General features: G+C 35.7%; 2 protein-coding genes across 2 annotated transcripts in view; both read right to left on the reverse strand.

The window, feature by feature from the left end:
* Positions 1 to 25316, reverse strand: part of LOC136172175 (NKG2-A/NKG2-B type II integral membrane protein-like) — a 72093-nt gene that overhangs the window by 45981 nt on the left and 796 nt on the right. The gene's annotated exons all lie outside the window — the stretch shown is intronic.
* LOC136172169 (NKG2-A/NKG2-B type II integral membrane protein-like) lies at positions 15167 to 24233 on the reverse strand. Its single transcript, XM_065941329.1, has 7 exons — positions 24106 to 24233; positions 23451 to 23549; positions 22605 to 22658; positions 21493 to 21644; positions 17965 to 18065; positions 17181 to 17301; positions 15167 to 15248 (listed from the first exon to the last, which is right to left on the reverse strand). The coding sequence occupies exons 1-6, from the start codon at positions 24173 to 24175 to the stop codon at positions 17184 to 17186; spliced, it is 594 nt and encodes a 197-aa protein (XP_065797401.1). The 5' UTR covers positions 24176 to 24233; the 3' UTR covers positions 15167 to 15248; positions 17181 to 17183.

The following is a 25316-nucleotide window of genomic DNA, read 5'->3' on the forward strand; positions in this document are numbered from 1 at the left end:
TCATAAACATAAAGTTGGACCCCAAATCCATATGTACCATTGTAATACTCCTCTCAGAGTATACTGTTGCATTTTCAGCGAATGTAATGCTTCACGAGTTGTAGATCAAAGGCGACAAATTACAGTAATGACTGAACAGACAGTCCTGGAAAAAGGCATGGCACCCCACTCCAGTATTCATGCCCGGAGAATCCCCATGGACAGAAGAGCCCGGTGGGCTACAGTCCACGCGGTGGCAAAGAGTCAGTCATGACTGAGTGACTAAGCATAGCCCAGCACACATGTCATATGAGAATATTGTGTTTCAAACTTCAGTTCCGAGCCTCATTAATAAAAGCATGTGAGGGAGTAAATGCTTTACACTCGCAGTGGCATTTCCTCTCATGTCATTGAAGATAGTGAAAAGCATTTTGAAAGTTTAACTCCACATAGGTTTTCTCCTGCTCAGTTGCTGAAATTGATCTTTTCAGGATCTTACCTCTCATTTCCTGTCTCCTGGTGTCCTTATCCAGACTCGGTTCTGAGTAGCTTTCCTTTTGGTTCTTCATCTCTGTGGCTGTTTAATGTCAAGAATGGTGCTCTATGGAAACTTTACATAAGTAGTTAATAAATGGTGTAAACACAGGAAGCCTTGAAAGGTTCACCTGGGTGATGTGTGAGACCAGTAAGAGCAGTCATTCTGCAGCTGAACAAGTCCAAGTTTAGTTCTCATTTCCATAGACCTTTAGACAACTGTTTCATGATAGAGTAAGTAATTTTAAAAATTGTATTCTATGTTTAATAACCTACAGTGGTGGGAATGGGCTGGAGGTGAGAGGGAGATTAAAGAGGGAGAGAACATATGAACAACTATGGCTAATTCATGTTGATGAATGACAGAAATCAAACCAATATTGTAAAACAATTGTCAATCATTAAAAATAAAAAATATTAGAAAAATAATATTCTGTTTGACATAATGTTACTTCTTTATTGGAACAATGAAAATTAGTAGATTAATGAAAAAGTTCATGAATAGCAATATCCTGATCAATCTAACGTCATCTTTCACAGATACATTTTAAAACTGTTGTAATAACTATGTTAAATTAAAATGCCATATTGGAAAAAAATGATGCACCAATTACATTGATAATTTTAAAACCCATTAAAAGTTAAAGACAGCTTTCTAAGGATGAGGGAATTGCAGTATTGGTATATATAGTACTTTCTGCACTAAACTACTTAAATTAGGACATTCATTTATGAAAAGGGAATGAGATACTATCAAATAACTTCTCTTTTGAGTGATTGTGGAAACTGATTTGGAGAATTTTGAGCCTTACTTTGCTAATGGGTGAGAGGAGTGCAATTGTGTGGTAGTTTGAGCATTCTTTGGCATTGCCTTTCTTTGGAATTGGAGTGAAAACTGACCTTTCCAGTCCTGTGGCCACTGCTGGGTTGTCCAAATTTGCTGGCATATTGAGTGCAGAACTGTCAGAGCATCATCTTTTAGGATTTGAAATAGCTCAACTGGAATTCCATTACCTCCACTAGCTTTGTTTATAGTGATGCTTCCTAAGGCCCACTTGACTTCACATTCCAGAATGTCTCGCTCTAGGTCAGTGATCACACCATTGCGGTTATCTGGATCATGAAGATCTTTTTTATACTGTTCTGTGTATTCTTGCCACCTTTTCTTCATATCTTCTGCTTCTGTTAGGTCCATGCCATTTCTGTCCTTTATTGAGCCCGTCTTTGCATGAAATATTCTCTTGGTATCTCTAATTTTCTTTGAAGAGATCTGTAGTATTTCCCATTCTGCTGTTTTCCCCTATTTCATTGCACTGATCCCTGAGGAAGGCTTTCTTATCTCTCCTTGCCATTCCTTGGAACCCTGCCTCAGATGAGTATATCTTTCCTTTTCTCTGTTGACTTTCTCTTCTCTTCTTTTTCTAGCTATTTGTAAGGACTCCTCAGACAGCCATTCTGCCTTTTTGCATTTCTAAAAAATAAGAAATTCCATATATATATGGTAATATACTATATTGGCATTTCTCTTTCTGACCTACTTCACACAGTATAACAAGGCTCCAGTTTCATCCACCTCATTACAATTGACTCAAATGCTGGTAAAAGTGGTCAACCACGTGTAAAAGAATGAATCTAGAACAGTTTCTAACACCACACACAAAAATAAACTCAAAACAGATTAAAGATCTGAAATAAAACTAGAAACTATAAAACTATTGGACAAAGACAGAGGCAGAACACTCTTTGACATAAATTACAGCAAGATCCTCTATGACTCACCTTGAAGAGTAATGGAAATAAAAATACAAATGGGACCTAATTCTACTTAAAAGCTTTTGCATAACAAAGGAAACTGTAAGCAAGTTGGAAAGGCAGCCTTCAGAATGCGAAAAAACAGCAGCTCCAAACTGGATACTCCAAACAAAGAACTCCAAACTATACAAGCAGCTCATGCAACTGGATACCAAAAAAGTGAACAACCCCATCAGAAAGTGGGCCAAAGAACTAAACAGACATTTCTCCAAAGAAGACATACAGATGGTGAATAAACACATGAAAAGATGCTCAACATCACTCATTATTAGAGAAATAAAATCAAAGCAAAAACCAGAATGAGGTATCATCTCACACTGGTCAGAATGGCCGCCATCAAAAGGTTGACAGGCAATAATAGCTGGAGAGGGTGTGGAGAAAAGGGAACCCTCCTTCACTGTTGGTGGGAATGCAAACTGGTACAGCCACTATGGAGAACAGTGTGGAGATTCCTTAAAAACTGGAAATAGAACCAGTGCAGTATTTTTAACTGGAGAATTCCATGGACAGAGAAGCCTGCTAGGCTACCGTCCATGTAGTCTCAAAGAGTTGGACACGACTGAGCAAATGAGCACACACAATTATATTTCAATTGTTTTATAAGAAACATTCATTATCAGAAAAAATAATACAATTCATTTAAAATTTTATACAATCAGAATATTATTTCCATTTCATAAAAGTTCAAGTTACTCAACAGTATCCAAACTCATATTTTAATTCTCAAGCTTATGCTTGCAATTATATGCCTTTGAAAACTGACAACTTACTGCTCTTATTCCCCATAAGGTTAGTATAACACAGTACGTTCACCAGGTAAAAAGAGTTTTCTATCCTGTAATTGAAATAAATGCATAATTCTATTATAGTCTATGAAGACAACTCATGAAACAATGGCATTTTCCAAGTAAGTGGAATACAAGATATTTTAAAATGGTTAATTATGTCTTTAACAAGATTTCAATGAGTTTGTTATTAGGAAAATGGACTACAGAGTAGCCTATTTTTCAACATTGATATCAACATTTTATTAACTTTCAATATCTTCCTTCAGCTTTCTATAATTTGACTAAAACAAATGCATTTATATTGTTTTAAAAAATTTCTCTTTATGTATTTTTCCAGCTCTATATAGCAATCTTTAAAAAAAAACTTATTGTAGTTTTCAAGTTGAACCATTTAGCCACGTCCATGGATGACCGCAACCTTCACGAGAGACTGGAATCCACGATATAATTGATAGGGATATCAGAAATTTCTAGCCCCAAATAAAGAATTTTCACATGAGCAGTTTTTAATGAAATGTTTTTATTAATTTTTAAAAGGTAAGTCAAGATTTGTTCTTTTATAGGGTCTTTCATTCTTTAACATGCTATAAATGAGCGGAAAGCTGGAAGCCTTTAATATTGCCATAAATATTAACCAATGTCTGTACTTTTGATTCAAAATTAACTTAAACATTTACATTATCAGTTTCTCTGTTTTCTAATGTTAATGAGGAAATTTTTTTTTGAGGGCCATTTAACAAAGGGAAATTTACAAAGACATGAATTAATTGTAGAGATCCCAAAAAAGAATACACCTTGTATAACAACTTGGGGATATTGACAGCTGTGAATTGTATCTAACATTAAGCCCAAGGGATAAGAAGGAGTAATTGACCTGGCTGTAGGCGGCGGTACAGGTAAGCCTTTCCTCTTGTGTTGAGAAAAACCGTGTAGGCAACACAGGTGAGCCTTACAAGGTGGTCCATCAGAACACCTGCTAACAAGGAGCAAAAGAACTGGAAATTACCAAACGTGCATCAATGGTTTAAAAATGTAAATAAAGTATCATAAAGTTATATTCCATTGTTTAATGGACTATTAATAGATATTAGACAAACTACAAATATTAATATTTGTATACAATACAAATTGTATAGTAATACAAATATACTAGACAAACTACAGATATGTATGAAAACACAAGTGAATTCTAACAAAGATAATATTGACTGAATGAAGCCTTTAACAAAGTATTGGAAACGTTTAATATCTTACCATTTCCTCTTCATTATCTATGTAAAGCAGAATAGAATTCTAAGTAGTGCAGGACATCAAACTCTCATTCAACACTTTTTTCCACAAACGAATAGATAGCAATTGTTGGAATATGTAAACTACTCTTTTGGACAACAACCACAGCGAAATTCTGGAGAAAGATTGTGAATTACTATTGAAAGGCAACTTGAATTTAAAAAATAGAAGTTAACTTACATGTATGCATAGATATAAACAGGTATGTATGTGAACATATCTATGCACCTTCAAGGATGGTACATATAAAACAAATCTCACTCATACATTCACAGACAGGGTCAGTCTCTCATACCCCAATTTATGTCTCCATATAAAGCAAATATTATCTTCTCTTAACACATCTTGAAAATCAAGACATGAAACTTCTATTTTAGAATAGCAAAATTATTTGTCTTTTACGATGTTACAGCAGGTGAAAATTGGAGTCATTTGCCAACAATGGACATGGTGATCATACTGTTGCTTAGGGAAAGCACTCTCCCATGATCATTCCTTAGGAATGTTTGCTGCCTGATTTTATAAGTTATGTTCTATGCCTTAATCTTTTCTTATTTTCACTAGCCTAAGATAGGGACAAAATACAAATTGCATTTACATCAGAGAATTAAATCATTATGTACCTTTCTGGAATCTTGCTATCAGAGAGGAGTTATTCTGCTCCTTCTTCCGCTTTGTTGACTACACCAAAGCCGTTGACTGTGTGGATCACAACAAACTGTGGAAAATTCTTCAAGAGATAGGACTACCAGACCACCTGGCCTGTCTCCTGAGAAATCTGTATGCAGGTCAAGAAGCAACAGTTAGAACTGGACAAGGAACAACAGACTAGTTCCTAATTGGGAAAAGAGTACATCAAGGCTGTATATAGTCATCCTGCTTATTTTACTTATATGCAGAGGACATCATGAGAAATACCGGGCTGGATGAAGCACAAGCTGGAATCACAATTGCTTGGAGAAATATCAATAACCTCAGATATGCAGATGATACCACTTGTATGGCAGAAAACGAAGAACTAAAGAGCCTCTTGATGAAAATGAAATAGGAGAGTGAAAAAGCTGGCTTAAAACTTACCATTCAAAAAGTGAAGATCATGGCATCCAGTCCCATCACTTCATGGCAAAAAGATGGGGAAACAATGGAAACAGTGAAAGACTTTATTTTTTTGGACTCCAAAATCATTGCAGATTTGACTGCAGCCATGAAATTGAAAGGTGCATACTCCTTGAAAGGAAAGCTTTGACCAACCTAGACAGCATACTAAAATCAGAGACATTATTTTGCTGACAAGGATCTGTCTAGTCAAAGCTTGGTTTTTCACTAATCATGTATGTAGGGAGAGTTGGACCATACAGAAAGCTGAGCACTGAAGAATTGTTGCTTTTGAACCATGGTGTTGGAGAAGACTCTTGAGAGTCCCTCGGACTGGGAGGAGATCAAACCAGTCCATCCTGGGGAAAATCAGTCCTGAATATTCATTGGAAGGACTGATGCTGCAGCTGAAACTCGAATACTTTGGCCACCTGATGGGAGGAACTGACTCACTGGAAAAGACACTGATGCTGGGAAAGATTGAAGGTGGGAGAAGGGGACAACAGAGGATGAGATGGTTGGATGGTGTCACCGAGTCGATGGACATGAGTTTGACAAAGCTCTGGGAGTTGGTGATGGACAGGGAAGCCTGGCATGCTGTGGTCCATGGGGTTGCAAAGAGTTGGACATGTCTGAGTGACTGAACTGAAGTGAAACGTGACAAAACCATTATGGTTTTTACGAATGTTAAACAGACAGTAAAGCTGTATTACGAAGCCATTTTACTATCTATATGAAATAGAATGTTTAGAAAGTGCAAATTACCAAATGTAGTACAACAACTATAAACCTGTATAACCTTAACATGTGTTAAATATATTAAGTTCACTGTGTAAATCTTGCTGCAAAACATTCTAGGAGCTCTAATGGTAACAGTAGTGAATAATAACACTGAAAACCATGCAAGGTCTTCCACCATAAAACAGAGACTTCCATAGAGCCTTGATAACAAAACATGTCAAGTTACACAATATTAATGCATTCAGTCCAAACTCTGTGATAATGGATAAAGAAAACCAATCTAGTCTAGATATGATATATGCAGTGATTTTTCAAAGGAGGAAAATACAGAATGATTTTTGTTGTTTTCTTTCAGGAATGTATAACTGGTCAACATTGAAGGAAAGAGATATTTCAACAACATTTAAGAATTTTCTCATTCTATTGAAAGGAAAATAGTAAAATAGTAACATGACTGATTGCATATAAAACCTACAGGAAAGTTATGAATAATATGGAATTGCTTTCATGTTAGAATGGTATATGAAAAAACCCCAAAAAACACCTCCTATTTGAGCATGAAATATTGAAATATTTTCCCCCAGTATAGGAAGGATACTTTTAAGACCTTTACTGCACCATCTGTTCAACATTGGAAATAAAAGCCAATTGGGTAAAAATTAGTCAAAATCAAGAAAAACAGGAAAAAAGAAAAGAATAACAAGAAAAAGTTATTGCACTGGAAGGAAGAAATAAAATGTGATTATTCAGAGATGCATTATCTATTTATATAAGAAATCCAGAGGAATAAACTTTTGAAATAATAAAATTAACACATACATTCAGAGAAGTCATTGGGCACAATTCTATTTGTAGCAGCAGCAACTGCTACAAGTTTAAGAAAAAAATTGCTATTTAGAAAAGCATGGCTATGAAATGTCCATATTTGATGGAAATTTCAATAATGGAAACTATAAAATATTATAGGGGGATTTCGCTGGTGGTCCCCTGTTTCGAATTACCTGCTTCCCAGTGCAGGGATTGGGCATTTGATCCCTGGTCACTGAACCAAGATCCCACATGCTGAACAGGGTCACATAAATAAACAAATAATAAAAATTGATCAATAAAATAGGGAGAATTTAAAGAAAACCTAATTGGTTGGAAGGATAAAGCATGTTATTGACTGGAAGAGTCAATATTGTAAGACGATTATTTCAGAAATTATTTTAAAGATTCAATGCAGTCCCAAAGCTGTTATTTAAAAAAAAATTTATTGAGGTGTAATTTGCAGAGCATAAAATTTTTCCATTGAAAATATATAAATCCATGATTTTAAAATTATTCACAGTTTACAGCCATCACTACTATCAAAATCTAGAAAGCATTCATCACTAATCAGTTTGCAGTCTTTTCCTATTCCCATGTCTTCACAACCTTTAGAATCACTAATCTACTATTGGTCTCTCTACTCCTGTTTTGTTTTTTTTTTTTTAATTTATTTATTTATTTATTTATTTTTTTAATTTTTCAGTGGGTTTTGTCATACATTGATATGAATAGCCATAGAGTTACATGTATTCCCCATCCCGGTCCCCCATCCCACCTCCCTCTCCACCCGATTCCTCTGGGTCTTCCCAGCCCACCAGGCCCGAGCACTTGACTCATGCATCCCACCTGAGCTGGTGGTCTGTTTCACCATAGATAATATACATGCTCTTCTTTCGAAACATCCCACCCTCACCTTCTCTCACAGAGTTCGAAAGTCTGTTCTGTACTTCTGAGTCTCTTCTCCTGCCCTGTATATAGGGCCATCGTTACCATCTTTCTAAATTCCATATATATTTGTTAGTATACTGTAATGTTCTTTATCTTTCTGGCTTACTTCACTCTGTATAATGGGCTCCAGTTTCATCCATCTCATTAGAACTGATTCAAATGAATTCTTTTTAACAGCTGAGTAATATTCCATGGTGTATATGTACCACAGCTTCCTTATCCATTCGTCTGCTGATGGGCATCTAGGTTGCTTCCATGTCCTGGCTATTATAAACAGTGCTGCGATGAACATTGGGGTGCACGTGTCTCTTTCAGATCTGGATTTCTCAGTGTGTATGCCCAGAAGTGGTATTGCTGGGTCATATGGTAGTTCTATTTCCAGTTTTTTAAGAAATCTCCACACTGTTTTCCATAGTGGCTGTACTAGTTTGCATTCCCACCAACAGTGTAAGAGGGTTCCCTTTTCTCCACACCCTCTCCAGCATTTATTGCTTGTAGACTTTTGGATAGCAGCCATCCTGACTGGCGTGTAATGGTACCTCACTGTGGTTTTGATTTGCATTTCTCTGATAATGAGTGATGTTGAGCATCTCTTCATGTGTTTGTTAGCCATCTGTATGTCTTCTTTGGAGAAATGTCTGTTTAGTTCTTGGGCCCATTTTTTGATTGGGTCATTTATTTTTCTGGAATTGAACTTCAAGTGTTGCTTGTATATTTTTGAGATTAATCCTTTGTCTGTTTCCTCATTTGCTATTATTTTCTCCCAATCTGAGGGCTGTCTTTTCACCTTACTTATAGTTTCCTTTGTTGTGCAAAAGCTTTTAATTTTCATTAGGTCCCATTTGTTTATTTTTGCTTTTATTTCCAATATTCTGGGAGGTGGATCATAGAACATCTTGCTGTGATTTATGTTGGAGAGTGTTTTGCCTATGTTCTCCTCTAGGAGTTTTATAGTTTCTGGTCTTACATTTAGATCTTTAATCCATTTTGAGTTTATTTTTGTGTATGGTGTTAGAAAGTGTTCTAGTTTCATTCTTTTACAAATGGTTGACCAGTTTTCCCAGCACCACTTGCTAAAGAGATTGTCTTTTTTCCATTGTATATCCTTGCCTCCTTTGTCAAAGATAAGGTGTCCATAGGTTTGTGGATTTATCTCTGGGCTTTCTATTCTGTTCCATTGATCTATATTTCTGTCTTCGTGCCAGTACCATACTGTCTTGATGACTGTGGCTTTGTAGTAGAGTCTGAAGTCAGGCAGGTTGATTCCTCCAGTTCCATTCTTCTTTCTCAAGATTACTTTGGCTATTCGAGGTTTTTTGTATTTCCATACAAATTGTGAAGTCATTTGTTCTAGTTCTGTGAAAAATACTGCTGGTAACTTGATAGGGATTGCATTGAATCTATAGATTGCTTTGGGTAGAATAGCCATTTTGACAATATTGATTCTTCCAATCCATGAACACGGTATGTTTCTCCATCTGTTTGTGTCCTCTTTGATTTCTTTCATCAATGTTTTATAGTTTTCTATGTATAGGTCTTTTGTTTCTTTAGGTAGATATACTCCTAAGTGTTTTATTCTTTTTGTTGCAATGGTGAATGGTATTGTTTCCTTAATTTCTCTTTCTGTTTTTTCATTGTTAGTATATAGGAATGCAAGGGATTTCTGTGTGTTAATTTTATATCCTGCAACTTTACTGTATTCATTGATTAGCTCTAGTAATTTTCTGGAAGAGTCTTTAGGGTTTTCTATGTAGAGGATCATGTCATCTGCAAACAGCGAGAGTTTCACTTCTTCTTTTCCTATCTGGATTCCTTTTACGTCTTTTTCTGCCCTGATTGCTGTGGCCAAAACTTCCAACACTATGTTGAATAGTAATGGTGAGAGTGGGCATCCTTGTCTTGTTCCTGATTTCAGAGGAAATGCTTTCAATTTTTCACCATTGAGGGTGATGCTTGCTGTGGGTTTGTCATATATAGCTTTTATTATGTTGAGGTATGTTCCTTCTATTCCTGCTTTCTGGAGAGTTTTAATCATAAATGAATGTTGAATTTTGTCAAAGGCTTTCTCTGCATCTATTGAGATAATCATATGGTTTTTATCTTTCAATTTGTTAATGTGGTGTATTACGTTGATTGATTTGCAGATATTAAAGAATCCTTGCATTCCTGGGATAAAGCCCACTTGGTCATGGTGTATGATTTTTTTAATATGTCGTTGGATTCTGTTTGCTAGAATTTTGTTAAGGATTTTTGCATCTATGTTCATCAGTGATATTGGCCTGTAGTTTTCTTTTTTTGTGGCATCTTTGTCTGGTTTTGGAATTAGGGTGATGGTGGCTTCATAGAATGTGTCTGGAAGTTTACCTTCATCTGCAATTTTCTGGAAGAGTTTGAGTAAGATAGGTGTTAGCTCTTCTCTAAATTTTTGGTAGAATTCAGCTGTGAAGCCATCTGGTCCTGGGCTTTTGTTTGCTGGAAGATTTTTGATTACAGTTTCGATTTCCTTGCTTGTGATGGCTCTGTTAAGATCTTCTATTTCGTCCTGGTTCAGTTTTGGAAAGTTATACTTTTCTAAGAATTTGTCCATTTCATCCAAGTTGTCCATTTTATTGGCATAGAGCTGCTGGTAGTAGTCTCTTATGATCCTTTGGATTTCAGTGTTGTCTGTTGTGATCTCACCCTTTTCATTTCTTATTTTGCTAATTTGGTTCTTCTCTCTTTGTTTCTTAATGAGTCTTGCTAATGGTTTGTCAATTTTGTTTATTTTTTCAAAAAACCAGCTTTTAGCTTTGTTGATTTTTGCTATGGTCTCTTTAGATTCTTTTGCATTTATTTCTGCCCTAATTTTTAAGATTTCTTTCCTTCTGCTAACCCTGGGGTTCTTCATTTCTTCCTTCTCTAATTGCTTTAGGTGTAGAGTTAGGTTATTTATCTGGCTTTTTTCTTGTTTCTTGATGTAAGCCTGTAATGCTATGAACCTTCCCCTTAGCACTGCTTTTACAGTGTCCCATAGGTTTTGGGTTGTTGTGTTTTCATTTTCATTTGTTTCTATACATATTTTGATTTCTTTTTTTGATTTCTTCTATGATTTGTTGGTTATTCAGAAGCGTGTTATTTAGCCTCCATATGTTGGAATTTTTAACAATTTTTTTCCTGTAATTGAGATCTAATCTTACTGCACTGTGGTCAGAAAAGATGACTGGAATGATTTCATTTTTTTTTGAATTTTCCAAGTCCAGATTTATGGCCCAGGATGTGATCTATTCTGGAGAAGGTTCCGTGTGCACTTGAGAAAAAGGTGAAGTTGATTGTTTTGGGGTGAAATGTCCTATAGATATCAATTAGGTCTAGCTGGTCCATTGTATCATTTAAGGTTTGTGTTTCCTTATTGATTTTCTGTTTAGTTGATCTATCCATAGTTGTGAGTGGGGTATTAAAGTCTCCCACTATTATTGTGTTACTATTAATTTCCTCTTTCATACTCGTTAGCATTTGCCGTACATATTGCGGTGCTCCTATGTTGGGTGCATATATATTTATAATTGTTATATCTTCTTCTTGGATTGATCCTTTGATCATTATGTAGTGTCCTTCTTTGTCTCTTTTCACATCCTTTATTTGAAAGTCTATTTTATCTGATATGAGTATTGCGACTCCTGCTTTCTTTTGGTCTCCGTTTGCGTGAAATATTTTTTCCAGCCCTTCACTTTTAGTCTGTATGTGTCTCTGGTTTTGAGGTGGGTTTCTTGTAGACAGCATATATAGGGGTCTTGTTTTTGTATCCATTCAGCCAATCTTTGTCTTTCGGTTGGGGCATTCAACCCATTTACATTTAAGGTAATTATTGATAGGTGTGGACCCGTTGCCATTTACTTTGTTGTTTTGGGTTCACGTTTATACAACCTTTCTGCATTTCCTGTCTAGAGAAGATCCTTTAGCATTTGTTGAAGAGCTAGTTTGGTGGTGCTGAATTCTCTCAGCTTTTGCTTGTCTGTAAAGCTTTTGAATTCTCCTTCATATCTGAATGAGATCCTTGCTGGGTGCAGTAATCTAGGTTGTAGGTTATTCTCTTTCATTATGTCCTGCCATTCCCTTCTGGCCTGGAGGGTTTCTATTGATAGATCAGCTGTTATCCTTATAGGAATCCCTTTGTGTGTTATTTGTTGTTTCTCCCTTGCTGCTTTTAGTATTTGTTCTTTGTGTTTGATCTTTGTTAATTTGATTAATATGTGCCTTGGTGTGTTTCGCCTTGGGTTTATCCTGTTTGGGACTCTCTGGGTTTCTTGGACTTGGGTGGCTATTTCCTTCCCCATTTTAGGGAAGTTTTCAGCTGTTATCTCCTCGAGTATTTTCTCATGGCCTTTCTTTTTGTCTTCTTCTTCTGGGACTCCTATGATTCGAATATTGGGGCGTTTCACATTGTCCCAGAGGTCCCTGAGGTTGTCCTCGTTTCTTTTGATCCTTTTTTCTTTTTTCCTCTCTGCTTCATTTATTTCCACCATTCTATCTTCTACCTCACTTATCCTATCTTCTGTCTCCGTTATTCTACTCTTGGTTCCCTCCAGAGTGTTTTTGATCTCATTCATTGCATTATTCATTTTTAATTGACGCTTTTTTATTTCTTCTAGGTCTTTATTAAACATTTCTTGCATCTTCTCAATCCTTGTCTCCAGGCTATTTATCTGTGACTCCATTTTACTTTCAAGATTTTGGATCATTTTTATTATCATTATTCTAAATTCTTTTTCAGGTAGATTCCCTATCTCCTCCTCTTTTGTTTGACTTGGTGGGCTTTTTTCATGTTCCTTTACCTGTTGGGTATTTCTTTGCCTTTTCATCTTGTTTAGATTGCTGTGTCTGGAGTGGGCTTTCTGTATTCTGGAGGTCTGTGGTTCCTGGTTAGCGAAGCTTGCGTCGGTGTTCTGGTGCGTGGATCTTGATTTCTTCTCTTTGGAGAGCAATGGAGCGCCCAGTAATGAGTTTTGAGATGGGTCTATGTGTTAGGTGTGACCTTGAGCAGTCTGTATGTTGACGTTCAGGGCTATGTTCCTGCGTTGCTGGAGAATCTGCGTGGTATGTCGTGCTCTAAAACTTATTGGCTCTTGGGTGGTGGTTGGTTTCAGTGTAGGTATGGAGGCTTTTGGACGGTCACTTACTACTTAAAGATCCATGCAGTCAGGAGTTTTCTGGTGTTCTCAGGTTTTGGGCTTAAGTCTCCTGCCTCTGGATTTCAGTTTTATTCTTCCTGTAGTCTCAGGACCTCTCCAACTATACAGCCCTCCTTTAGAAGACAATGGGCTGCTTCTCTGGGCGCCTGGTGACCTCAGCTAACGATCAGAAGTTGTTTTGTGAAGTCTGCTCTGCGTTCAGTTATTCTTTTGACGAATTTCTAGGAGAGAAAGTGGTTTCCCCGTCCTACTGCTCCGCCATCTTGGCTCCTCTCCTCTACTCCTGTTTTTGATATTACATGGAAATGGGCTCATACAATATGCAATCTTTTAGAAGTCTGAATGCTATAAACATACTCTTGAGCAAAAAAAGTGAGACACAAAAGTGGTGATCCCTATATTTTTGAATGTGTGTATGATATTTCAATGAGGTTTCCCAGGTGGCCCTCATGATAAAGAAACTGCCTGCCAATGCAGGAGATGAGGGTTTGATCCCTGGGTCAGGAAGATCCTCTAGGGGATATGAAATGTTAGCCCACTTCAGTAGTCTTTTTTAAAAAATAATTAATTTATTTTAATTGGAGGATAATTACTTTAAAATATTGTGGTATTTTTCTCATACATCAACATGAATCAGCCAAGGGTGCACGTGTGTTACCCCATCCAAGAGCCACCCTTCCCATCTTCCTTCCTGCCCCACCCCTCTGGGTTGTCCCAGAGCACCAGCTCCGAGTGTCCTGCTTCATACATCCATCTTGCACTGGTCATCTATTTTATATATGGTAATATACATGTTTCAATCCTATTCTCTCAAATCATCCCACCCTCGCCTTCTCCCACATACTCCAAAAGTCCGTTCTTTATATCTGTGTCTCTTTTGTTGCCTTGCATATAGGATCGTTGTTACCTTCTCTCTAAAGTCCGTATATATGCATTAACATAGTGTAATGATGGTTCTCTTTCTGATTTAGTTCCCTCTGTATAACAGGCGCAGTTTCATCCACCTCATTAGGACTGATTCAAATGCTGGGAAAACCGGTCAACCATATGCTAAAGAATGAAACTAGAACACTTTCTAACACCATAAACAAAGATAAACTCAAAATGGATTTAAGATCTAAATTTAACACCAGAAACTATTAAAACTCTTAGAGGAAAACAGAGGCATAACACCCTCTGACATAAATCACAGCAAGACCCACCTTGCAGAGTAATGGAAATAAAAACAAATATACAAATGGGACCTAGATAAACTTAAAAGATTTTGCACAATGAATGTGCAAAGAAGCACCAACATTAAGTAGAAACAAAGAGATCAAATGAACAACTTGATCTTCCTCTCCACAAAACCTCAAAAAGAAGAAAAAGAACCAAATTTAATCGATGGAAGGAAATAACAAAGATTGAAGGGGAAATAAATAGAGACAGAAAAGCAATATAAAAGATCAATGAAACTAAGAGCAAACAGAAAACTTGAAAAATACACTATAAATCATATTTCCAAGCATATTCACATAGCATATAGTAGTGGTGTCACTGCATTACCCTTAGGCAAGTTGACAACTGGGCTCTTGGAAGGTGGGTGCTGTGCTTAGTTGTTCAGTCATGTCTGACTCTTCGTGACCCCATGGACTGTAGCCGGCCAGGCTCCTCTGTCCGTGGGGATTCTCCAGGTGAGAATATGAATGAATGTTCAAAAATTTTATAAGAATTACAAGATAAATATAAAACCAAATGTCTGTCTTGTGAAGTATTGACTGCCTTATATGCTTACTTAACAAATGAAATAAAACAAAACAAAGTAGAAATCCAAGCTTGTGTCACAAGAAATTAAATATGAAAAAGGTAAAATTAGGTGAAATTAAAACCAAATGAAGTAGAAGGAAGAAAGCAATAATTAGTGCAAAATCAAGACAAAGGACAGAATTGCAATATGGAGAAACAACAAGACCAAATGTATTCTTATTGAATATATTTAATAAAATGGATAAAAGACTGCTGAAAAAATTGAACAGGGGTAATTTCCAGGTGGTTCAGTGGTAAGGACTCCATGCACTCGCTGCTGATGGCCCAAGTTCAATACCTGTTTGGGGAAGTAAGACCCAAAATCCATGAGGTGAGGCAAAAATACTTTTTTTTTTTTTTAAAGAGGAATAAAATCTTTTACATGTATACTAAATAAAGGGATAATGTATAGTTTTTACAGATACTAAACAGTTAAAAAGCAATATTACAAATACATTTTAGTGTCCATATAAAATAGAAAAATCCTAAAATCCAAATCACCAAAATAAAGCACAGCAAATAGAAACCTGAGTAAACCTAACATATATTGTAAAACATTAAGTTCATTATATAAACCTTTCTACAAAATAGTTCTAGATGCTCAGATGGCATTGGTAGTGAATAATAACACTTAAAAATGTAGCAGTGCTCTTTCACAAAGTTTCAGGTAAAAGAAAAAGAGAAATACTTCCTAATAATAGCTTTCGTAACAACCTGTCAAGTAGGTAACATAACTGAAAACTCAGTTAAAGCTCTTTGTGAATGTAGATGAAGAAAAATAGCTTAATCTAGATATAGCATATGCATTGATTTTTTAAGATAATGGGCAACACAGATGATCACTGTGATTTTATTTCAGAAGTGCAAGATTGGTTTAATATTGGTTTAATGGAAGAAATAAAGGTAATTTACTTCATAATTGTTACACAAAGAAAACATTTACCATTCCACCTGATGGAAAAACATGCAAATGTAACATCAACTTCAATTGATTATAAAATTAGTTTGAAAAATGAGAATATTATGGTTTCACATGAGAAACATATGATGAAAAAAACCTTAAGATAAATCTCATATTTAATGATGAACTATTGAAATCTCTTCTTTGACTAAGAAGAGATAGATTCAGAATCTTCACTGTACCTTCTATTCAACTTTGGAAATTAAATTGTAGCCTATGAACATAAGTCAAGAAAAAAAATAATTTCACCTGGAAAAAAGACATAAACAACTATTATATATATACTTATCTCATATAAAATCCATAAGAATAAATATTTGAGATGGTGGACTCTATACAAATAGTCAGAGAAATTACTGACTATAAGACCAACATGTAAACTCCAATATATTACTCTTTACTGCACTAAAAAATTACTAAAATTTTTAAAATAAGAGTGTCTTACAAAATCATGACTATGAAACACCCATGTATTTTAACATTTCAAAATAGAGAAACACAAAATCTGACAGGGAAAATTTAAAGAAAACCTAAGTCATGAAAGGATAAAGCATATTGAATGGAACAGCCAATATTTTAAAGATGTCTCTCTTTATAAATTATTTTAAATATAAAATGCAGTCCCAAGAAGTTTTTATTTTAAAGAGATTTATTGAGGTACAATTTACACACCATAAAATCCATCTATTTAAACTATATAAATCAGTGATTTTAAATATGTTCACAACCATCACCACTATCAATATCTAGAAAGTATTTATCACTGATCAAGTAGCAGTCATTTCCTTTCTCATCTCCCCATAGCTTTTGGTAATTGCTACTTTTGGTCCTTGTTCTCAAATATCAAATTTTTTGATATTTCATGTAAACAGACTCAGAAAAAGTGACATTTTAGAAAGTTTGAAAGCCATAAACATATTGTTGAGTAAAAAAGTCCAGACACAAAAGGAGTGATATCTATACTTTTTGGTGTGCATATTATATTTCAACAGTGTTTTTAAAATTAATTTATTTTTTATTGAAGGAAATTTTTTGAATTTTTATTTTGAATTTTAATTTTTTAATTTTATTTTGAACCTTTATTTTAATGTCTATTTTGAATTTTTATTGAAGGAATTTTTATTGAAGGAATTTGCAGAATTTCAAAGTTTACTTTCAATGGTTTTTGAAAACATTATTAAAACAAATAATTCATTTCAAAATTTATGTAATCATAACAATATTTCCTTTTCATAAAAGATAAAGTTAAACAACAGCATCCAAACTCACTTTTTAATTCTCAAGCTTATGCTTGCAATTATATGCATTTGGAGTCTGACAGTCTTCTGCTTTTATGCCCCCTGAGAATAGTACAGCACACTTATGTTCATCAGGTGAATAGTCTGTTATCCTGTTATAAAAAAAAAAGCATAATTCTGTTATATTCTATGAAGACAACACATGAAGCGATAGTATTTCATGTAACTGTAATAAAAGATATAATGAAAATGGGTAATGATGTTTTTTTTTAAAATTATTTTTATTAGTTGGAGGCTAATTACTTCACAACATTGCAGTGGGTTTTGTCTTACACTGACATGAATCAGCCATGGAGTTACATGTATTCCCCATCCCGATCCCCCCTCCCACCTCCGTCTCCACCTGATTCCTCTGGGTCTTCCCAGTGCACCAGGCCCGAACACTTGTCTCATGCATCCCACCTGGGCTGGTGATCTGTTTCACCATAGATAATATACATGTTGTTCTCTTGAAACACCCCACCCTCGCCTTCTCCCACAGAGTCCAAAAGTCTGTTCTGTACATCTGTGTCTCTTTTTCTGTTTTGCATATAAGGATATCGAAAATGGGTAATGATGGTTTTAATAAAATTTCAGTAAGTGTTTGTTATTAGGAAAGTGGGCTACAGAGTAGCCCATTTTTGAACATTTATATCAACATTTTGTTAACTTTCAACATCTTCAGCTTTCTATAATTCAATGAAAACAAATGTATTCATATTATTAATATTTCTTTATTTTTCCACTTCTATACAGCATTCATTTTAAAAACTTACTTTAGTTGGAAAATGGAACCGTTTTGCCATATCCATGGTTGACCACGACCTTTACGAAAGACTGGAATCCACGACATAATTGATAGGGACATCAGAAATTTCTAGCCCCAAATAAAGAATTTTCAGTTAAATATCATTATGAAAAATTTTTATTAATTTTTAAAATGCAAGTCAAAGGATGAATTCTTTCAAAGGATCTTTAGTTCTTTGAGCAAAATGAGTATCTTAGATTTTACATCTAACACTATAATACATAAAAGGTGAGTACACCAAAGTCTGGACTGTGTGTATCATAACTGTGGAAAATTCTTAAAGAGATTGGAATATCAGAGAAATTGGTATTTCTTACCTGCCTTACCTCTCTCCTGAGAAATCCGTAAGCAGGCCAAGAAGCAACAGTTAGAATCAGATATGGAACAACAAACTGGTTCCAAATAAGGAAAGGAGTATGTCAAATCTGTATACTGTCACCCTGCTTATTTAACTTATATGCAGAGTCCATCATATGAAATGGCAAGCTGAATGAAGCACAAGCTGGAATCAAGATTGCCGGGAGAAATCTCAATAACCTCAGATATGCAGATGACACCCCCCCTTCCCCCGCTTATGGCAGAAAGCTAAGAGGAACTGAATAGCCTCTTGATGAAAGTGAAACAAGAGTGAAAAAGCTGTCTTGAAACTCAACATTTGAAAAACTAAGATCATGGCATCTGGGCCTATCACTTTATGGTAAATAGATGGGGAAACAATGGAAACAGTTACAGACCTTATTTTCTTTGGCTCCAAAATCACTGCAGATGGTGACTGCAGCCCTGAAATTAACACTTGCTCCTTGGAAGAAAAGCTATGACTAACCTAGACAGCATATTAAAAGCAGAGACATTGCCGACAAAGGTCCGTCTAGCCAAAACTATGATTTTTCCAGTAGTCATATATGGATGTGAGAGTTGAGCCATAAGGAAAGCTGAGTGCTGAAGAACTGATGCTTTTGATCTGTGGTGTTGGAGAAGACTCTTGAGAGTCCCTTGGACTACAAGGAGATCAAACCAGTCAAGCTTAAAGGAAATCAGTCCTGAATATTCATTGGAAAGACTGATGCTGAAGTTGAAACTCCAATACTTTGGTCACTTGCTGTGAAGAAATGATTCAATGGCAAAGACTCATTGGCTGGGAAAGATTGAAGTCAGGAGAAAAGGATGACAAGGGATTAGATGGTTGGATGGCAAACTCAATCGACGTGAGAATGAGCAAGCTCCAGGAGCTGGTGATGGATAGGGAAGCCTGGCATGCTGCAGTTCATGGGGTCTCAGAGTTGGACTTGACTGAGCGACTGAACTGAACTGAACTTAGTTCTTTGAATAGAATGAGCATGTTAAATTCCAAGTGTAATACTAAAATCATAAAAGTTGTAAGTTGGAATTTTTAATATTGTAATAAATATTAACCGTCTGTACTTTTGATTCAAAATTAATTCAAACATTTATACTTATCAGTTTCACAGTTTTCTAATGTTAATAAGGAAAATTCTTCTTTTTTTTTGAGGACCATTTAATAAAGGGAGTATTTACAAAGACATGAATTAGTTTTACATATCCCACAAAAGAACACACTTAGTATATCAACTTGGGGATATTGACAGCTGTGACTAGTATCTAACATTAAGCCAGAGGGATAAGAACGTGGAGTAATTGAATAGAATATGTGCAGTAAGGAAAATTCTGATTCATGTAATTTTTCATGTGAATTCATGTAATTCATGTAATTTACTCATGTCAAAACTAACATAGCAAGGTTTTAAATAAGTTTTAAGATTTTGTGACGTTCTTTTTTCTGGATACTGTATTTCATTGCATTTCTCTACTATTATACATATTCCTCAGAATTTCAGTTTTAGAAGAAAATTAAGGGAATGAAATTGAGGAAATAAGTGACATGAGAGTCCAAGATTTAGTTTTCTGAGTCTGACACCATTCTTTGACTAGATAAACCCCAAAGCAATCTATTTCTGTGGAATCCAGTGGACGAGACAAGGGGTCAGAGAATCATTTCTCTCTGTTACTCCCTGCTCAGTTCAACTGTAGACACGGAGACTAATGAAAGACACAAGAAAGCAGAACCCTGCATGTGGGAAGAGAAAAGTGAAGAGGTTTGAGACTATCCAGTAGCCCTAATCCTCTGTAATCTCTAATCACTTCTCCATGATGAGAGAACAAGGTGGGAGGTGTGGGAACAATAATTACGGGCATCTTGTATAGGGGACTTGATGAAAGTGAAAGAGGAGAGTGAAAAAGTTGGCTTAAGGCTCAACATTCAGAAAACTAAGATCATGGCATCTGGTCCCGTCACATCATGGAAAACAGATGGGGAAATAGTGTCAGACTTTATTTTTCTGGACTCCACAATCACTGCAGATGGTGATTGCAGCCATGAAATTAAAAGACGCTTACCCCTTGGAAGGAAAGTTATGACCAACCTAGATAGCATATTAAAAAGCAGAGACATTATTTTGCCAACAAAGGTCTGTCTAGTCAAGGCTATGGTTTTTCCAGTGGTCATGTATGGATGTGAGAGTTGGACTGTGAAGAAAGCTGAGTGCCAAAGAATTGATGCTTTTGAAATGTGGTGTTGGACAAGACTCTTGAGAATCCCTTGGACTGCAAGGAGATCCAACCAGTCCATCCTAGAGGAGATCAGTCCTGGGTGTTCATTGGAAGGACTGATGTTGAAGCTGAAACTCCCATACTTTGGCCACCTCATGAGAAGAGTTGACTCATTGGAAAAGACCCTGATGCTGGGAGGGACAGGTCAGGAGGAGAAGGAGACAACAGAGGATGAGATGGCTGGATGGCATCACCAACTCGATGGGCATGAGTTTGAGTAAATTCTGGGGGTTGGTGATGGACAGGGAGGCCTGGTGTGCCGTGATTCATGGGGTCACAAAGAGTCGGACACGACTGAGTGACTGAGCTGAACTGACTGTATAGGGGATGACAGAGGATGAGGTGGCTGGATGGCATCACCAACTCGATGGGCATGAGTTTGAGTAAACTCCGGGAGTTGGTGATGGACAGGGAGGCCTGGCGTGCTGCAGTTCATGAGGTCGCAAAGAGTCGGACTCGACTGAGTGACTGAACTGAACTGTATCCTCCCCACCATCAAATGAAAGTGACCTGGGCCTCTAACTTCCCAACACCCAGTGCCTAACCTAACTGTAGGAGGTGGCACAGGTCAGCCTTTTCTCCTGTGTTGAGAGAATCCTGTGGGCAACACCAGGTGAGCCTTACAAGGTGACCCATCAGAACACCTGCTAACAAGGAGCAGAAGAACTGGAAATCACCAAACGTGCATTAATGGTTTAAAAATGAAAGTAAAGTATCATAAAGTCATATTCCATTGTTTAATGGAATATTAAGAGATCTTAAAATAAGCCAACTACAAATATGTACAAAAACACAAGTGAATTCTAACAAATATAATATTGGCTGAATCAAGCCTTTAATAAAGTGTTTGAAATGCTTAATATCTTACCATTTCCTCTTCATTATCTATGTAAAGCAGAGTAGAATTCTTAGTAGAGCAGGACATCAAACTCCCATTCAATGTTTCTTTTCCCAAACTAATAGAATAGCAATTGTTGGAATATGTAAACCACTCTTTTGGACAACAACCACAATGAAATTCTGGAGAAAGATTATGAATTACTATTCAAAGGCAATTTGAATTTTAAAAAACAAAAATTAACTTACATGTATGCATAGATATAAACATGTATGTATATATATAACACAGCTGTATGCCCTCAAGGCTGGTACATATAAAGCAAATCTCACCCATACTTTCACAGCGTCAGTCTCTCATACCCCAGTTTATGTCTCTATATAAAGCAAACATATAAAAATATCTTCTCTTTACAAGTCCTAAAAATCAAGAAATGAAGCTTTTATTTTAGAGTAGCAAAATTATTTGTATTTTACCATATTACAGCAGGCAAAAATTGGAGTCAATTGCCAACAATGGATATGGTGATCATATTGTTGCATAGGGAGAAACACTCTCCCTTAATCATTATTTAGGCAACTTTGTTGCCCGATTTTGTAATTTATCTTCTACCACTAAATCTTTTCTTATTTTCACTAGCCTAAGATATCATATTTCCCTTATGTCACATGTTAAAATTAACTGAAAATGGATGAAGCACAAACATGAAGAAGTAAAAACATTGCTTTGGATAACATAGGTGAAAGTTATGACCCTGTATTAGGCAATGGTTTCTTAGATAAGATACTAAAAACCTCTGTTTTATAACAACAATATTTTTTATGTCTCATAGCAAGATAAAATTAGAGTCAATTGCCTATAATGGATATGGTGATCATATTGTTGCATAGGGAGAAAACCTCTCTTATGATGAATATTTAGGAATATTTATAATTTATGCTCTACCCCAAAATCTATTTCTCTCTTATGATAAATATTTAGGAATATTTATAATGTATGTTCTACCCTAAAATCTACTTCTATCTCTCTTATGATGAATATTTAAGAATATTTATAATTTATGTTCTACCCCAAAATCTATTTCTAAATGAGAGACAAAATACAAACTATATTTATATTAGAAGTTTGAAATCATTATGTACCTTTCTGGAGATTTGTTACTGGAGAGGACTTATTCTGTTCTGATATTTGGTTACCTAGGAAAAAAATGGAAGTAATCTTTAAAAATATTAACTTGAGTTAAATAAGTTAATTGGGGCTTCCTGGTGGCTCAGATGGTAAAGCATCTGTCTGCAATGCAGGAGACCCGGGTTTGACCCCTGTGTCGGGAAGATCCCCTGGAGAAGGAAATGTTAACCCACTCCAGTTCTCTTGCCTGGAAAATCCCATGGACAGAGGAGCCTGGTAGGCTATAGTCCATGGGGTCGCAAAGAGTCAGACAAGACTGAGCGACTTTACTTAGATAAATCATAATAATTATAGCTTTTAGTTTAAACATGGTGTTTTTAGGATTTAGGATGATCTGGAAAAAATTGCTTTAAGAATAATTAATGAGGTAATGAAGATTGCTGCAGCTGCTGCTAAGTCGAGTCAGTTGTGTCCGACTCTCCCATAGATGGCAGCCCACCAGGCTCCTCTGTCCTGGGGTGTGTATATTTCAAAAACCTTAGAGAAGAGACTCCACCACCTCTTGCAATACTTGGTTCAAGCAATCTCAAGAATTAATTTGTTTTTCTCAATAAGGCGTTTAAGTTTCCTAAACTATATCTATGAGTTATGAAATCAGAAAATATCTGTGTATATATTTAATTTTCCCTACAATCATTCTGTAATTTATATTTTGCACAATCTCAGAATAATCCTTCAATACTTAGGCTAAATGCACACATTAAAATAAGAGTTCTATTCCATAATAATATGAAATTTTAGAGGCACTGACGATCATTAAAATGAAAGGTTCAATCATAATCTTTCAAAACTTGACTTACATGGCATAAAAGTTGTCACTCTCACTATAGTATACATTAAGACAAAACAGATGATTCCCAGGATCACAGCAATGAGCTTCTCTCGAGCTGATGGTGAATCTACAGGGAGAGAAAAGGAAACACTGAGAAGGGAGTGATGGAGACAGTTATTTTAGAAGAACAAAAGATCCCACATCCATGAGAATTCAAAGACATCAACTTGGACCCCAAAACAATATTACAATCCTCCTCCCAGAATATGCCATTCCTTTTTCAGCGAATATAAGGCTTCACAATTTCTGGATCAAAGACTCCAAATTACAGTAATGCCTGGGTAGGTAGTCCTGGAGGAGGGCATGGCAACCTTCTCCAGTATTCATACCTGGAGAATCCCCACAGACAGAGGAGCCTGGCGGGCTACATTCCATTGGGTTACAAAGAATGGGACACAACTGAGCGACTAAGCAGAGCACAGCACATGTGTCATATTAGAATGCTGTGTTTCAAACTCCAGCTTTAAGCCTCATTAATAAAATCATGTAAGCAGGTAAATGCGTTACACTTGCAGTGGTAGTGCTTGTCATTCCATTGACATAATGAAAGGCATTTTGAAAGTTCAATTCCACGTAGGTTTTCTCCTGCTCAGCTGCTAAAATTGATCTTTTTACCATCTTACCTCTCATTTTCTGTCTCCTGGTGTCCTTAACCAGGTTAGGTTCTGAGTAGTTTTCCTTTTGGTTCTTCATCTCTGTGGCTGTTTAATGTCAAGGATAGTTCTCTATGGAAACTTTACATAAGTAGTTAATAAATGGGGTATAAAATCACAAGAAGCCTTGAAGGGTTAAACTGGGTGATGTGTGAGATCAGTTAAGAGCACTCATTTAGCAGCTGAGCAAATTCAAGTTTGGTTCTCATTTCAGTAGACCATAGACAGCTGTTTCAGGATAGCGTAAGTAGTTTTAAAAATAGTATTTGGTGTTTAATAACCAAGAGTGGTGGGAATGGGCGGGAGGTGAGAGGGAGATTCAAAAAGGAAGGGACATATGCACACCCATGGTTAATTCATGCTTATGTATGACAGAAATCAAACCAATATTGTAAACCAATCATCAATCTGTTAAGAACAAATAAATATTAAAAAAATAATATCTCTATTTGGCATAATGTTACTTATTTATTGGAACAATGAAAATTATTAGATAACTGAAAAAGTTCATGAATAGCAATATCCTGATCAATTGAAAGTCAAATTTAACAGAAACACTTTAAAACTGTTATAACTTTGTTCAAATTAAAAGTCCATATTGGAAAAAACAATGCAACAATTATATAGATAAGTTAAAAGTTAAAGACGGCTTTCTAAATGTGAGGGAATAGCAGTATTGGCATATATGGTACACTCTGCACTAAACTACTTTAATTGGGACATCCATTTATGAAAAGGGAATGATGCTATCAAATAATCCTATTTTGAGTGATTGTTGAGCTCTAAGAAATCATTAAAAAATCAAATAAATATTTTACATGTTAAAAATGGTACATGACATATTAAATTCTCCAAAACTTTTTATCATATAAAGGCAAAGCAATGTTAAAATGTCTTTAAATAAACCCTTGTTTTACATGAGTAATTGACAACTGACAATTGCTAAAATATGATATCATAAAATGATAAGAAAAAGCATACATCATTTATGGAAGAACAATGTTGGTACAAACTTCCAGGAAGATCCTGAGGCTGTTAAGTCAATGAGGGTAACTTTAATAGTGTCAGCAATTATAATAATAATTGCCTTAATAATTCAATCAATGGATTCTGTCATCAGTGCAATCTACAATTAATTATGGCTTTGAAATTTACAATGTATGACCTTCAGAAATTATTTA

Source organism: Muntiacus reevesi, chromosome 1 (genome assembly GCF_963930625.1).
Source record: "Muntiacus reevesi chromosome 1, mMunRee1.1, whole genome shotgun sequence".
Taxonomy (NCBI): Eukaryota; Metazoa; Chordata; class Mammalia; order Artiodactyla; family Cervidae; genus Muntiacus; species Muntiacus reevesi.

Bases quoted from the DNA above. Each gene is read 5' to 3' on its own strand.
- LOC136172169 (XM_065941329.1), bottom strand. From the start codon at position 24,175: ATGAAGAACCAAAAGGAAAACTACTCAGAACCTAACCTGGTTAAGGAC. The intron at 23,550-24,105 runs GTAAGATGGTAA...CTCTCCCTGTAG, and splicing joins CAGGAGACAGAAAATGAGAG to ATTCACCATCAGCTCGAGAG. The intron at 21,645-22,604 runs GTACATAATGAT...ATCTTTCTCCAG, and splicing joins AGTAACAAATCTCCAGAAAG to AATTTCATTGTGGTTGTTGT.